This window comes from Salmo trutta, chromosome 36, assembly GCF_901001165.1.
Source record: "Salmo trutta chromosome 36, fSalTru1.1, whole genome shotgun sequence".
NCBI lineage: Eukaryota > Metazoa > Chordata > Actinopteri > Salmoniformes > Salmonidae > Salmo > Salmo trutta.
Window position 1 is genome coordinate 18,418,103 of NC_042992.1, and position 12,938 is coordinate 18,431,040.

A 12,938-nucleotide genomic window follows, 5' to 3' on the forward strand; every position below is an offset into this window, starting at 1 on the left:
GGTTCTGGTGGTATTTCTCCCATTTCTTCTGTCTCCATTCTGGGTTCTGGTGGTATTTCTCCCATTTCTTCTGTCTCCATTCTGGGTTCTGGTGGTATTTCTCCCATTTCTTCTGTCTCCATTCTGGGTTCTGGTGGTATTTCTCCCATTTCCTCCATCTCCATTCTTGGTTCTGGTGGTATTTCTCCCATTTCCTCTGTCTCCATTCTGGGTTCTGGTGGTATTTCTCCCATTTCTTCTGTCTCCATTCTGGGTTCTGGTGGTATTTCTCCCATTTCTTCTGTCTCCATTCTGGGTTCTGGTGGTATTTCTCCCATTTCTTCTGTCTCCATTCTGGGTTCTGGTGGTATTTCTCCCATTTCCTCTGTCTCCATTCTGGGTTCTGGTGGTATTTCTCCCATTTCTTCTGTCTCCATTCTGGGTTCTGGTGGTATTTATCCCATTTCTTCTGTCTCCATTCTGGGTTCTGGTGGTATTTCTCCCATTTCTTCTGTCTCCATTCTGGGTTCTGGTGGTATTTTTCCCACCTCATTGAAGTTGAGTACACTTGTATTCCGTCAGTTCCGCCGCCTGGCCTACAAAACAATGTCAAATCAATCACCAGCAGAACTGCAGCTATATGGTTCTGTTTGTGTCACTCGGAGTAGACATTTGCCTGCTACTTGAAAATGGACTTGAAATGGCAATTATTAATTTGTATGCAAATAGTTTTTCTTTCAAATTGGGCAGACACATTTTTCCCATTACTCAGATACTCTCTCTCTCCGATCCTCCTGGGAACTCTGCATCCAGTATTGGATTATAAAACATTAGAGATTGTGTTGAGATATAATAATGGGTGGACAGAGAGGGCTCTACCTTTTCTTGGGCCCACTCACTTCAGCCTCTCTTGACAGACAAAACTTTTAGATTATGGCTCGTGAGATTACACATACTTCTGTCTGTGTTGAGCCATTATATTTTTCCTCTGGTGATTCTATAGCTGTACCTAGGAGAAACTTCACTCTGGAGCCCCAACCACCAGTTCAAGAAGCTAACCAAAGCCCATATTTAATCATTTTAATGGAGTGTTGAGGATTTGCGTGCTCCTTAGGAAACTGAGATAAGAGACAGGCTTTAGCTTAGCCGCCCTTAGCTGGCTGAGTAATCTTCTGTTAGAGCAGGTTGACATGATCATATAGTATTTCTTTATCACTACTCGCCATTGGAATCTTAAGGAGGGTCCATCTCATCTGTGCAGGAAGATTTTCCTTCATTGTTAGAGAAAATAACTAGGTACCGACATCAATTCACATGAAGCCATTGTTACTTCAGTAGCTACAGACCTCCAAACCTAAAGTAGAGGTGCTGTACTGTTACATAGAATATATTCTCTCAGCCCTCTCCTGGTTCCTAGTGTATTGTTACTGGAACTACCATGCAAAATGGATTCTCCTTTAACTTTTTTTCAACCTTCTAAAGAGCCCAGTCCTTTAGTCCTTGCCGTGGACAGTCTCAAATAAACTTTTGCCATTACACAAGCAGAAAGTCAGTCCCAAGGCTGCATAGAGACCTCCCTAAGTTGGAAACTACATTACCAAACAACACTGGCCAACAGGCTTTGAATTCCCAGTCCCAATAGGACTCTATGCTTCTCTGGCCTCTCCTCTCTTCCTCCTCTCTTCCTCCTCTCCTCCTCCTCTCCTTGGACAGTGATCCTCCACAGTGTTGCCACTTGGCCATCAGGCCGTAACTGGGGCACATTGTTGGACCTACCCCCCTGGGGATCCAGCCATCCAGCCTCTCTCTCTTCCCTCATAAATACAATCTTCATAAATATGCAATGGCTCTTAAGTGTTTGGGCTGGAATGTCACATCGGATCGGCAGTGTGATAGTATGCACACATACGGCCGCGGATGACACCAGCACAGCCATGCGAGGCCGGAATATCTCCATGCCAGCCAGCCATAGACTTAACATGGAGCCCTAGTGTTGTGGGCACTAACGACATAATATAACAGACATGAGTGGTCCGTCTGGCCAGTCATAGTCTACAGTCATAAGCTAGTCTATAATGGCACTCTAGTTGCCGCTTCATGGCTGACAGACGTGAATGGTCCATCTGGTCGGGTGAGGTCTGGGAGTTTGATGTTAAACTGAACAGACAGTGAGAGGATATCGCAGAGAGAGACATGGTATGCCTGGTATGGCAACTGCTCGGCATCTGACCGTAAGGCGCTACAGAGGGTAGTGCGAACGGTCCAGTACATCACTGGGGCCAAGCTTCCTGCCATCCAGGACCTATATACTAGGCGGTGTCAGAGGAAAGCCCATAAAATTGTCAGAGACTCCAGTCACCCAAGTTATAGACTGTTTTCTCTACTACCGCACGGCAAGCGGTACTGGAGCGCCAAGTCTAGGACTAAAAGGCTCCTTAACAGTTTCTAACCCCAAGCCATAAGACTGCTGAACAATTTACATTGACCCCCCCTGTTTATTATCTATGGATAGTCACTTCACCCCCACCTACATTTACAAATTACCTCAACTAACTTGTACCCCCGCACACTGACTCGATTCCTGGTGCCCGCTGTGTATAGCCTCGTTATTGTTATTCTTATTGTGTTACTTTTTATTTTTGTCTACTGGTAAATATTTTCTTTACTCTTCTTGAACTGCACTGTTGGTTAAGGGCTTGTAAGTAAGCATTTCACAGTAAGGTCTACACTTGTTGTATTCGGCGCGTGTGACAAATAAAGTTTGATTTGAAGTCCTGAATGAGTGACTGAGTGGCCATTTGAGTGTTGGATTGTTCCACAGGAGCTGGTCAGATGGGGGGATAAGGGTATGGTTTGGTGCCCTCCTTGGCCCCTCAGCCAACGCCAATATATACCCTACTTATCGCCTCAGACAGGCTACCTACTGTCACTAGGCAGAGCGGTGGCTGCCATGGCGATAAGATAGCATCGCTCCTACAGACAGAACAGTTGGAAGATCCTATCTTCTCTTCACCTCTCAGTAGGAGTCTATATCTGGGCTCCACTTTCTGTTTACTGTGTTTTGTATTGTCTCCAGTAAAAATTCTAGTCAGTTTCTTTACCAATGTGTCTTGCATTGTGTGGACCTTTTACGTTCAACATCTTTGCCTTTACATAACTTCTGCATGGCCTTGAACTTTCCTACAGTGGCTTGTCACTGGTCTCTAAACTCTCCTGTGTTCCACCTCTACAGGGGATCATCCAGAAGATCTTGGACATCCACAAGGTGAAATGCGTGGCGTGCTTCGGCCTGCGGCTCAGCCACTCCCAGTCCGGCCAGGTCCACTGGCTCCACCCTGATATGGGCGTGTCCCACGTGAGGGAGAAGTACGAGCAGAACCGCTCCCAGGAGGAGTGGAGGTGAGCAGACTGTGTGTGTGTGCTCGTCCGTGTACACTTACGTGTATGAGTGCACCAATGTGTTTGCCCTGTGTGCGTGTATCTGTCTGATTAGAATATGTCTCTCTCTTGATGTGTGTATTTGTCTGACTGTCTCTGTCTGCCCCTGTGTGTATTGAAGACAATGACAAAACGGCAGTCGGTGTCTCTCCGACAAGAGGGTGGAATCTACAGATTCACAGACCCACCTTTTTTTGTGTGTGTGTTTTTCAATGCCTCAACTGTCAATGACTCGGTAGTAGGTCATTGCTATTAAAAGCTGTTATGCCAGATGAGTCACATCCTTAGCTTCTAGCGTTAGGTATCACACAGATGGCATTTAATGCCTTTCTTCAGACAATTCTGTGATAGTCTACAACCTTTCTTTAGGCACACAAAGACTCTGTGAATGTCCCTGAGAACAGAGGCAAGTCACATTGCCCCATAAGTTAACACTTCATCGCTGTGTCTTATTTTGTAAGGAAGAAGTCAGTCGAGGATCTTTGAGGAATTTTGCAAGGCATTGATACTATGAATGTTTGATGAACACACTATAGAGATTGGCCAATAGAGTTCCTTAGCCATTCATTCTCCTGGCCTAACATATTCGTGTGACCTAGATGTTACCGTCACATACAATATGTTCTGAACACAGAATTGGACACTAAAGAGCCTCAAGGGCTTGTCTGTAGTATGCTGTTTTCCCTTTAGAAAACATTTCATTGAACATTATAAACGTCTTAAGTTTCCATCCTGACTTGGATCATAATTTGAGGCATTTTACAGTCTAAGTTTCTGTCAAATGTTGCTCTGCAAATCTCAGTAGATCAATTCTAAGTGGAAGGCTAAGGTCTTTTCTGGCTATCTTTGAGCCTGGAGTCTGTGTGCTACCCAAATGGCACCCTTTCCCCTACATAGTGCACTACTGTTGACCACAGCCTATATAAGGAATAGGGTGCCAGTTGGGACAGCCTGGCTGTGCACTGTTCTCGCTGTCTCTCTCTACATGGTTCTGTTATGACTTAAATCTGTTCACTAAGGACTGTCTGGCTTTCCTCTCTCATTCTGACTGGAGCACTGCTACTGCCTGGGATACACTGTTGTGTTCTATCATGATGTGATTTCACATCTCATAGACCTGTACAGTCTTTGGCCAAAAGTTTTGTGACCAAAAGTTTTGAGAATGACTCAAATATTAATTTTCACAGTCTGCTACCTCAGTTTGTATGATGGCAATTTGCATATACTCCAGAATGTTATGAAGAGTGATCAGATGAATTGCAATTAATTGCAAAGTCCCTTTTTGCCATGCAAATGAACTGAATCCCCCAAAAACATTTCCACTGCATTTCAGCCCTGCCACAAAAGGACCAGTTGACATCATGTCAGTGATTCTCTCGTTAACACAGGTGTGAGTGTTGACGAGGATAAGGCAGGAGATCACTCTGTCATACTGATTGAGTCGAATAACACACTGGAAGCTTCTAAAGGAGGGTGGTGCTTGGAATCCTTGTTCTTCCTCTGTCAACCATGGATACCTGCAAGGAAACACGTGCCGTCATCATTGCTTTGCACAAAAAGGGCTTCACAGGCAAGGATATTGCTGCCAGTAAGATTGCACCAAAATCAACCATTTATCGGATTATCAAGAACTTCAAGGAGAGCGGTTCAATTGTTGTGACGAAGGCTTCAGGGCGCCCAAGAAAGTCCAGCAAGCGCCAGGACCGTCTCCTAAAGTTGATTCAGCTGCGCGATCGGGGCACCACCAGTACAGAGCTTGCTCAGGAATGGCAGCAGGCAGGTGTGAGTGCATCTGCACACACAGTGAGGTGAAGACTTTTGGAGGATGACCCGGTGTCAAGAAGGGCTGCAAAGAAGCCACTTCTCTCCAGGAAAAACATCAGGGACAGACTGATATTCTGCAAAAGGTACAGGGATTGAACTGCTGAGGACTGGGGTAAAGTTATTTTCTCTGATGAATCCCCTTTCCGATTGTTTGGGGCATCGGGAAAAAAGCTTGTCCGGAGAAGACAAGGTGAGTGCTACCATCAGTCCTGTGTCATGCCAACAGTAAAGCATCCTGAGACAATTCATGTGTGGGGTTGCTTCTCAGCCAAGGGAGTGGGCTCACTCACAATTTTGCCTAAGAACACAGCCATGAATAAAGAATGGTACCAACACATCCTCCGAGAGCAACTTCTCCCAACCATCCAGGAACAGTTTGGTGACTAACAATGCCTTTTCCAGCATGATGGAGCACCTTGCCATAAGGCAGAGGGGATAACTAAGTGGCTCGGGGAACAAAACATCGATATTTTTGGTCCATGGCCAGGAAACTCCCCAGACCTTAATCCCATTGAGAAGTTTGTGGTCAATCCTCAAGAGGCGGGTGGACAAACAAAAACCCACAAATTCTGACAAACTCCAAGCATTGATTATGCAAGAAGGGGCTGCCATCAGTCAGGATGTGGCCCAGAAGTGAATTGACAGCATGCCAGGGCAGATTGCAGAGGTCTTGATAAAGAAGGGTCAACACTGCAAATATTGACTCTTTTCATCAACTTCATGTAATTGTCAATAAAAGCCTTTGACACTTATGAAATGCTTGTAATTATACTTCAATATTCCATAGTAACATCTGACAAAAATATCTAAAGACACTGAAGCAGCAAACTTTGTGGAAATTAATATTTGTGTCATTCTCAAAACTTTTGGCCATGACTGTACACTCTTTAAAGTGTCCTTCAGTCTCTCTCTCGCTCTCGCTCTCTCTCTTGCTCTCTCTCGTGATATAACTCAGGGTGGGAGAGATTGTTTCAGTATTCTGCAGTAAGCATACTGATGAGTTCACAGTGTGTGTGTGTACGCTTCTTCAAATTCTCTTGCAGCATAGAAATGGCTCAAGGGTTTGTTGAACCTACTTGGAGTGGAAATCTAAATATCACTCACTCTGCTGCTGGCACTGCAGTGTTCAGGTCCACACACAGCCCAGCACAGAACAGTGTCCAACTTGTAACGGTTTTGACTCGAGGTTATTGTTTGTAGGGGTGACAGGTAGGTTGTGCCTACCAGAGAAAATATTGATTTCTCCTTGTTTGTGAGGGTGTCAAGGTTGTGCGCTACTGGTGGAGGAGTCAGGTGCAGGAGAGCAGAGAGTTGTGAACAGGTGCACACTTTATTAAGGCAGAGGCAATAAAACAGACAGACGCCACTGCGTCAAAACCTCCAGCCAAAGGTAAAAAGTGCAAGGCGAGAAACAGTCACAAAAATAAGCAAATGTTAAACAATTAAATATCCTTTGTGAAATACCTCAGAATACAGGGGAACAACCAGCCTGGCGCGTAACACGAAACACGTAACAAAAACACTTTCACACAAAGACATGGGGGGGACAGAGGAATCAATACATGCAGTGTGATTAGGGAATGTAAACCAGGTGTGCAGGGAACAAGACAAAACCAATTGAACAATGAACAAATGGAGCAGCGATGGCTAGAAAGCCGGTGACGTCGACCACCGAATGCCGCCCGAACAAGGAGAGGAGCCGACTTCGGCGGAAGTCGTGACAGAGGGAATGAGTCCTGTCTGGTCCGTCAAGTCTACACCAATACAAAGGACTCATGTAGAAGTCAGTATGGACATACACTTTTCATAAACCCTTAAAACATTGGAAATAACTTCAAAACAACTGTTCTTCTCCATGGGTTGTATTACCAACATAAATGATCACACACACAATAATATAAGAAACAATGAGCTCTGGTTCCTCCAGAAAAGTCCCGTACCTCGAGCCTAAAAGAGCCCAGCCCGGTAAAGGAGTTCAGGGAAGTCCAGTGACCTCAGTCACGCAATGTTTGTCCGTTTATAAAGTGTAGCGTAAACCCAGTCTCAATCATACAATCACAATATCAAACTCTTTTACCACACAACCAGAAAGAGTATCAAATCTCAATACGTCTTCAACTACAACTGACCACAAATCAGCACGGTATAAATCACACTCAAACAAATGAAATACCGTATGCAAAACAGGTGTAGTCAGTCAGACAGTCAGACAATTCAGTCCGCCAACAGATCTCCACGGGGGGAAGGGCACGACGAAACAGAGGAGACCACTTCTGTAGTCCAAAGGAAGAAATGAGTGGATCCGATCCTGTTTAAACTTGAGACAAGGCTACAAAGCACACTTTTAAACAAAACAAACGGAGGAAAGATGTTTTAGAACTGAGGGTTGAACACATCCTCATTCGCACCTCCATCACAACCCCCTTTTGCGCAGCTGGCTATTTAATTGGGAATTAAAGGTGAAGCGCCCTATTGGAAGGAGAAGCACAGACGGTTCAGACAAATTCAGGGCCGTGACAAACTTCACACTCAGAACAGTGTCCGACTTCACACACAGCCCAGCACAGAACAGTGTCCAACTTCACACACAGCCCAGCACAGAACAGTGTCCAACTTCACACACAGCCCAGCACAGTGTTGAACTCCACACACAGGCCAGAACAGTGTTGAACTCCACACACAGTTCAGAACAGTGTTGAACTCCACACACAGTCCAGAACAGTGTTGAACTCCACACACAGGCCAGAACAGTGTTGAACTCCACACACAGTCCAGAACAGTGTTGAACTCCACACACAGTCCAGAACAGTGTTGAACTCCACACACAGGCCAGAACAGTGTTGAACTCCACACACAGTCCAGAACAGTGTTGAACTCCACACACAGGCCAGAACAGTGTTGAACTCCACACACAGTCCAGAACAGTGTTGAACTCCACACACAGGCCAGAACAGTGTTGAACTCCACACACAGGCCAGAACAGTGTTGAACTCCACACACAGTCCAGAACAGTGTTGAACTCCACACACAGGCCAGAACAGTGTTGAACTCCACACACAGTCCAGAACAGTGTTGAACTCCACACACAGGCCAGAACAGTGTTGAACTCCACACACAGTCCAGAACAGTGTTGAACTCCACACACAGTCCAGAACAGTGTTGAACTCCACACACAGGCCAGAACAGTGTTGAACTCCACACACAGTCCAGAACAGTGTTGAACTCCACACACAGTCCAGAACAGTGTTGAACTCCACACACAGTCCAGAACAGTGTTGAACTCCACACACAGTCCAGAACAGTGTTGAACTCCACACACAGTCCAGAACAGTGTTGAACTCCACACACAGTCCAGAACAGTGTTGAACTCCACACACAGTCCAGAACAGTGTTGAACTCCACACACAGTCCAGAACAGTGTTGAACTCCACACACAGTCCAGAACAGTGTTGAACTCCACACACAGGCCAGAACAGTGTTGAACTCCACACACAGGCCAGAACAGTGTTGAACTCCACACACAGTCCAGAACAGTGTTGAACTCCACACACAGTCCAGAACAGTGTTGAACTCCACACACAGTCCAGAACAGTGTTGAACTCCACACACAGGCCAGAACAGTGTTGAACTCCACACACAGGCCAGAACAGTGTTGAACTCCACACACAGTCCAGAACAGTGTTGAACTCCACACACAGTCCAGAACAGTGTTGAACTCCACATACACTACAGTATACCCGCAGGCCTGGTGTAATAATCTGAATGTTCCTGTCCTGGGAGTGAGGGATGCTGAAACACTGTCTGTCTGTGTCTGTCTGTAATCCATCAGTGACACACATTCTTCAAATAGGGAAAAGCAAACCCAGAGGGCTCTGTTTGTGTGTGTCTGTTTGTGTGTGTGTGTGTGTGTGTGTGTGTGTGTGTGTGTGTGTGTGTGTGTGTGTGTGTGTGTGTGTGTGTGTGTGTGTGTGTGTGTGTGTGTGAGCCTGCGTATGTATTAGGGCGGAACGATACCAGTTTCATGATACTCGTTAGTATTGTGGCAAGGAAACAAAACATGAAGTGGATTTAACTTCTTTAGGAAAACAGCTCTAATGTTGGAAACAAACATCATTATGTTGTCATCCTGAGTGACATGTATTTATTTTCCAAGCTATAGAACACTATTTTACATACAGCAGGTTTTTAAAAGGACCAAATAGTGAGATCTGCTTCTTGTTTTCATTTTAGCCATGGAAAAAATATTGTGATACTGGTATAGTCCTGGCCCTACTGAGGAGACCATTGTTTCTGAAGAGAGTCTGTCTCTTGCAGCATGTTAAAGGAAAGCTGTGACCCTCAAAACACCCTCTTACAACAACATATGTGATTGACCAAGAGACATAACAGGAAATGGGCCCACATATTATTGGAACCTAATCTAATCCAATGGGAATGGTGCTAAATTGGCAAATCCAAATCGCTGAGTATGAAGCAAAAAATATTGTGATACTGGTATCTTTACATTTGAGTGATTTAGCAGATGCTCCAGCTTATCTAGATCGACTTACAGGAGCAATTCAAATTTAGCGCCTTGCTCAAGGGCACATAGTCACATTTTTCACTTAGTTGGCTCGTTGATTTGAACCAGTGACCTTTCGGTTACTGGTCTAACGCTGTTAACCACTAGGCTACCTGCCGTCCACAGCCCTAGTGTGTATGCGTTTGATGTTTGACGTGTGGTTGTGCGTGTTTGTGCGTGTTCGTCCAGGAAGCTATCGTGGCACGTCAGGTCAATCATGTCATCGTCAGACTTAGCATGTAGTTAACCCAATGCGGTCTTTCTTTCTCTTCCTCCAGCTGTGTGAATGACAGGCCTGTTGTGGATGTGAATGACAGGCCTGTTGTGGATGTGAATGACAGGCCTGTTGTTGAGTTGTCTGAAGGTGTTGTCATGCTGAAGTAATAGGGGTTTCTGTTAACTTTGTGTGTGTGTGTGTTGTCACATTGATAATTGCCTCTCAGGGGAAGGGGAGTAGAGCGGATCTCATAAATTGACCTACTGAAGACCCTAATGTCATTTGTCAATGTCCCAGATGACTGCTATAAGCAGCTGAGGAGAACATTCTGTCAATACAATACGGTGCACATGAAGCCTGTCAGTGCTGCTTTGATTCAATCAGTTTAGGTCCACTACCTCATCACCAGCCTCCATCTAATCAGGGTTGTGTCCCAAATGGCACCCTATTCCCTACACAGTGCACTACTTTTGACCAGGGCTCATAGGGAATAGGTTGCCATTTGGGAGCAGACCCTGGCTTGAGCTGCAAGGACAAGACCCATGGATACAGACAGAATAAAGGCCTGGAACAATCTGAACCTATTAGGAAATTAAACCTGAAAGAAGGGCCTGGGTCTTGTTCAGTTGGCACAAAACAATTTGGAACAGGAGAGGTACAACCTGAACTTAGCCAATAAGAATTCTGATGTTCTGTTGCAAAATGTTTTACTATAATGTGACCTACTGAACACTACTCAGATTGCATTTGTTACCTTTTTCAGGGTTCCATCCATAGTGACCTTTATAAAACAAGATGAAGTTGTGTTTATGCAACAGCTCAGATTGAACATGCTGCTAACTGATTATTACAAGGCTTATATATGGATATTTTCCCTCTGTTTCAGCCATTTGATTTAACTTTTCATTTATCTCCCTCTCTGTCCTGAGCCAGGCTGTCAAGACTCCTAATATAAGTGTGAGTGTGTGTATGGCAGGTGGCCTAGCGGTTAGAGAGGCGAGCCATCATCAGTTCTGTCAGGGGGTATGTCTATTCTGATAGAACAAGGTGATGGGCGTCTATCGGCCAATTTGCAGACGCTAAGTGATTCTCCCGGCTCACTGCCGCTGGGGGGATTGGCAGGTGGTGGTGGTGGCAGCGGGGGATGGTGGAACCATCCGAGAGAGAGAGAGAAAGAGCGAGAGAGAGAGAGAGGCAGAGGGAAGAGTTATGGTGTGGCACTGTGCCAGGCAGGTCTGGGATCATTTGGAAGGGGGAAGAGTTATGGTGTGGCACCGTGCCAGGCAGGTCTGGGATCATTTGGAAGGGGGAAGAGTTATGCTGTGGCACCGTGCCAGGCAGGTCTGGGATCATTTGTAAGGGGGAAGAGTTATGGTGTGGCACCGTGCCTGGCAGGTCTGGGATCATTTGGAAGGGGGAAGAGTTATGGTGTGGCACCGTGCCTGGCAGGTCTGGGATCATTTGGAAGGGGGAAGAGTTATGTTGTGGCACCGTGCCAGGCAGGTCTGGGATCATTTGGAAGGGGGAAGAGTTATGGTGTGGCACCGTGCCAGGCAGGTCTGGGATCAGGCAGAGTTGTTATATCACAGCCGGCTGAACACAGCAGAGAAGAGCTCACGGCTTTGATCAGGCCGTCTCATAGGAAGGAGACTCAAGAAAACAGAGCTAGAGAGAGAGATGTCATTAGGATGCCTGCTCTTGTCTGTAATTCTCAGTGAAGGCAACTAGTGGAGTCGTCTTCTATTCTCTTTGCATTCTGTTGCTTTTCCTTTCATCGTGCTGTCTGCCCTTGAGTAGCTGCACTGTAGGTCTTTCATCTCCTAGTGGCGTTTCAGATCACACACACTAGGCTTGGGCGGTATACCGTATATACTATATACCGGTGTATTCGGAAATAGCCACGGGATGGTTTTTCAGTACCGTTGAAACAATATATTCTTTGTACATTTTTCAATTGATTTTAATATTTGTTAATAGCTGCATTCAACTTGTGCAATACGTTAGGAAATAAAGCAGAACATGTTGTTCATTTCACCTGTCACATTTTAAATGATGAAGCTTACCGGAGTTCCCCAGTTGAGCAACTCTTTGTTTGTAAATAGCACAACTGGAGAAAGCGGGAGCAGGTGAGTCCAGATGTTTATTGACAGGGGTCGCGTTTTATATTGAAAGTAACTGTTTTTTTTCTTCATCAATAGAGTGATACATTAGTGCAACACGTTCGGCAGAAAATAGCTTCATTTTCATCAGATCACAACAGAAGTGCAACGCTATTTGGCTGGCAGCCACACAGTGAGCTTACAATGAAAACTTAAGGACTTTTTTGTTGTTGCAAAAAACAATGTATAGCCATCATATTTCTAATGTTTATCATAGAACGAATGTAACCAGCTATGTTTCCTAATGTTTTGCTTCAAGTTAATCTGGCATTTTCCAGAGAAAAGTAAGCTGGCTACACCAGAACAGTACCAGAGAAAAGGAGGTCCACATCAGTCAGAGTGCGGTCTGCTGGTAGAATGCTTGTTTTGGGAATTCTCATCCCAGTGGACAACATTAGTTTGATGCTGACCAGAAATTACAATAAGAAGCATTTTATTGTACGAATCTGTTTTTACAAAACGCGGTTTACATTTTTTTACTGTGTGAAAACACGAAGAATTCTGCATTAAGGCGTCCCCTAAGTTTAACTTGCTAGTTATCTAAGTCAGTAGCTGAGTTAATAAGGTCACAGGGCATCATATTGTGTTAGCTTTCTGCAGTGTTAGAGAAGTCAAAGCCATTTGGATGAGTAATCTGTACAGCTGCCACTTGTGTTTTTTTCGCCTCTCTGTTCTAGGCCTGTCTGCTCCTCCCCTATCTTCTCCGAGCAGAGCAGGCAGGCTCCCAGACGCCACACAGACAGTGTACTGTTCTTCCTTC

The 12,938-nt window shown here is 45.2% G+C and overlaps 1 protein-coding gene across 26 annotated transcripts in view; it reads left to right on the forward strand.

Moving 5' to 3' along the window:
* The window catches only part of ptk2aa (protein tyrosine kinase 2aa), a 207,162-nt gene that overhangs the window by 129,036 nt on the left and 65,188 nt on the right, over positions 1-12,938 (forward strand). For all 26 annotated transcript variants that reach the window (XM_029734910.1, XM_029734917.1, XM_029734908.1 and 23 more), the window contains one exon: positions 3,212-3,378. In XM_029734910.1, the coding sequence (XP_029590770.1) occupies positions 3,212-3,378 (167 nt within the window). The remainder of the gene's footprint in view (positions 1-3,211; positions 3,379-12,938) is intronic.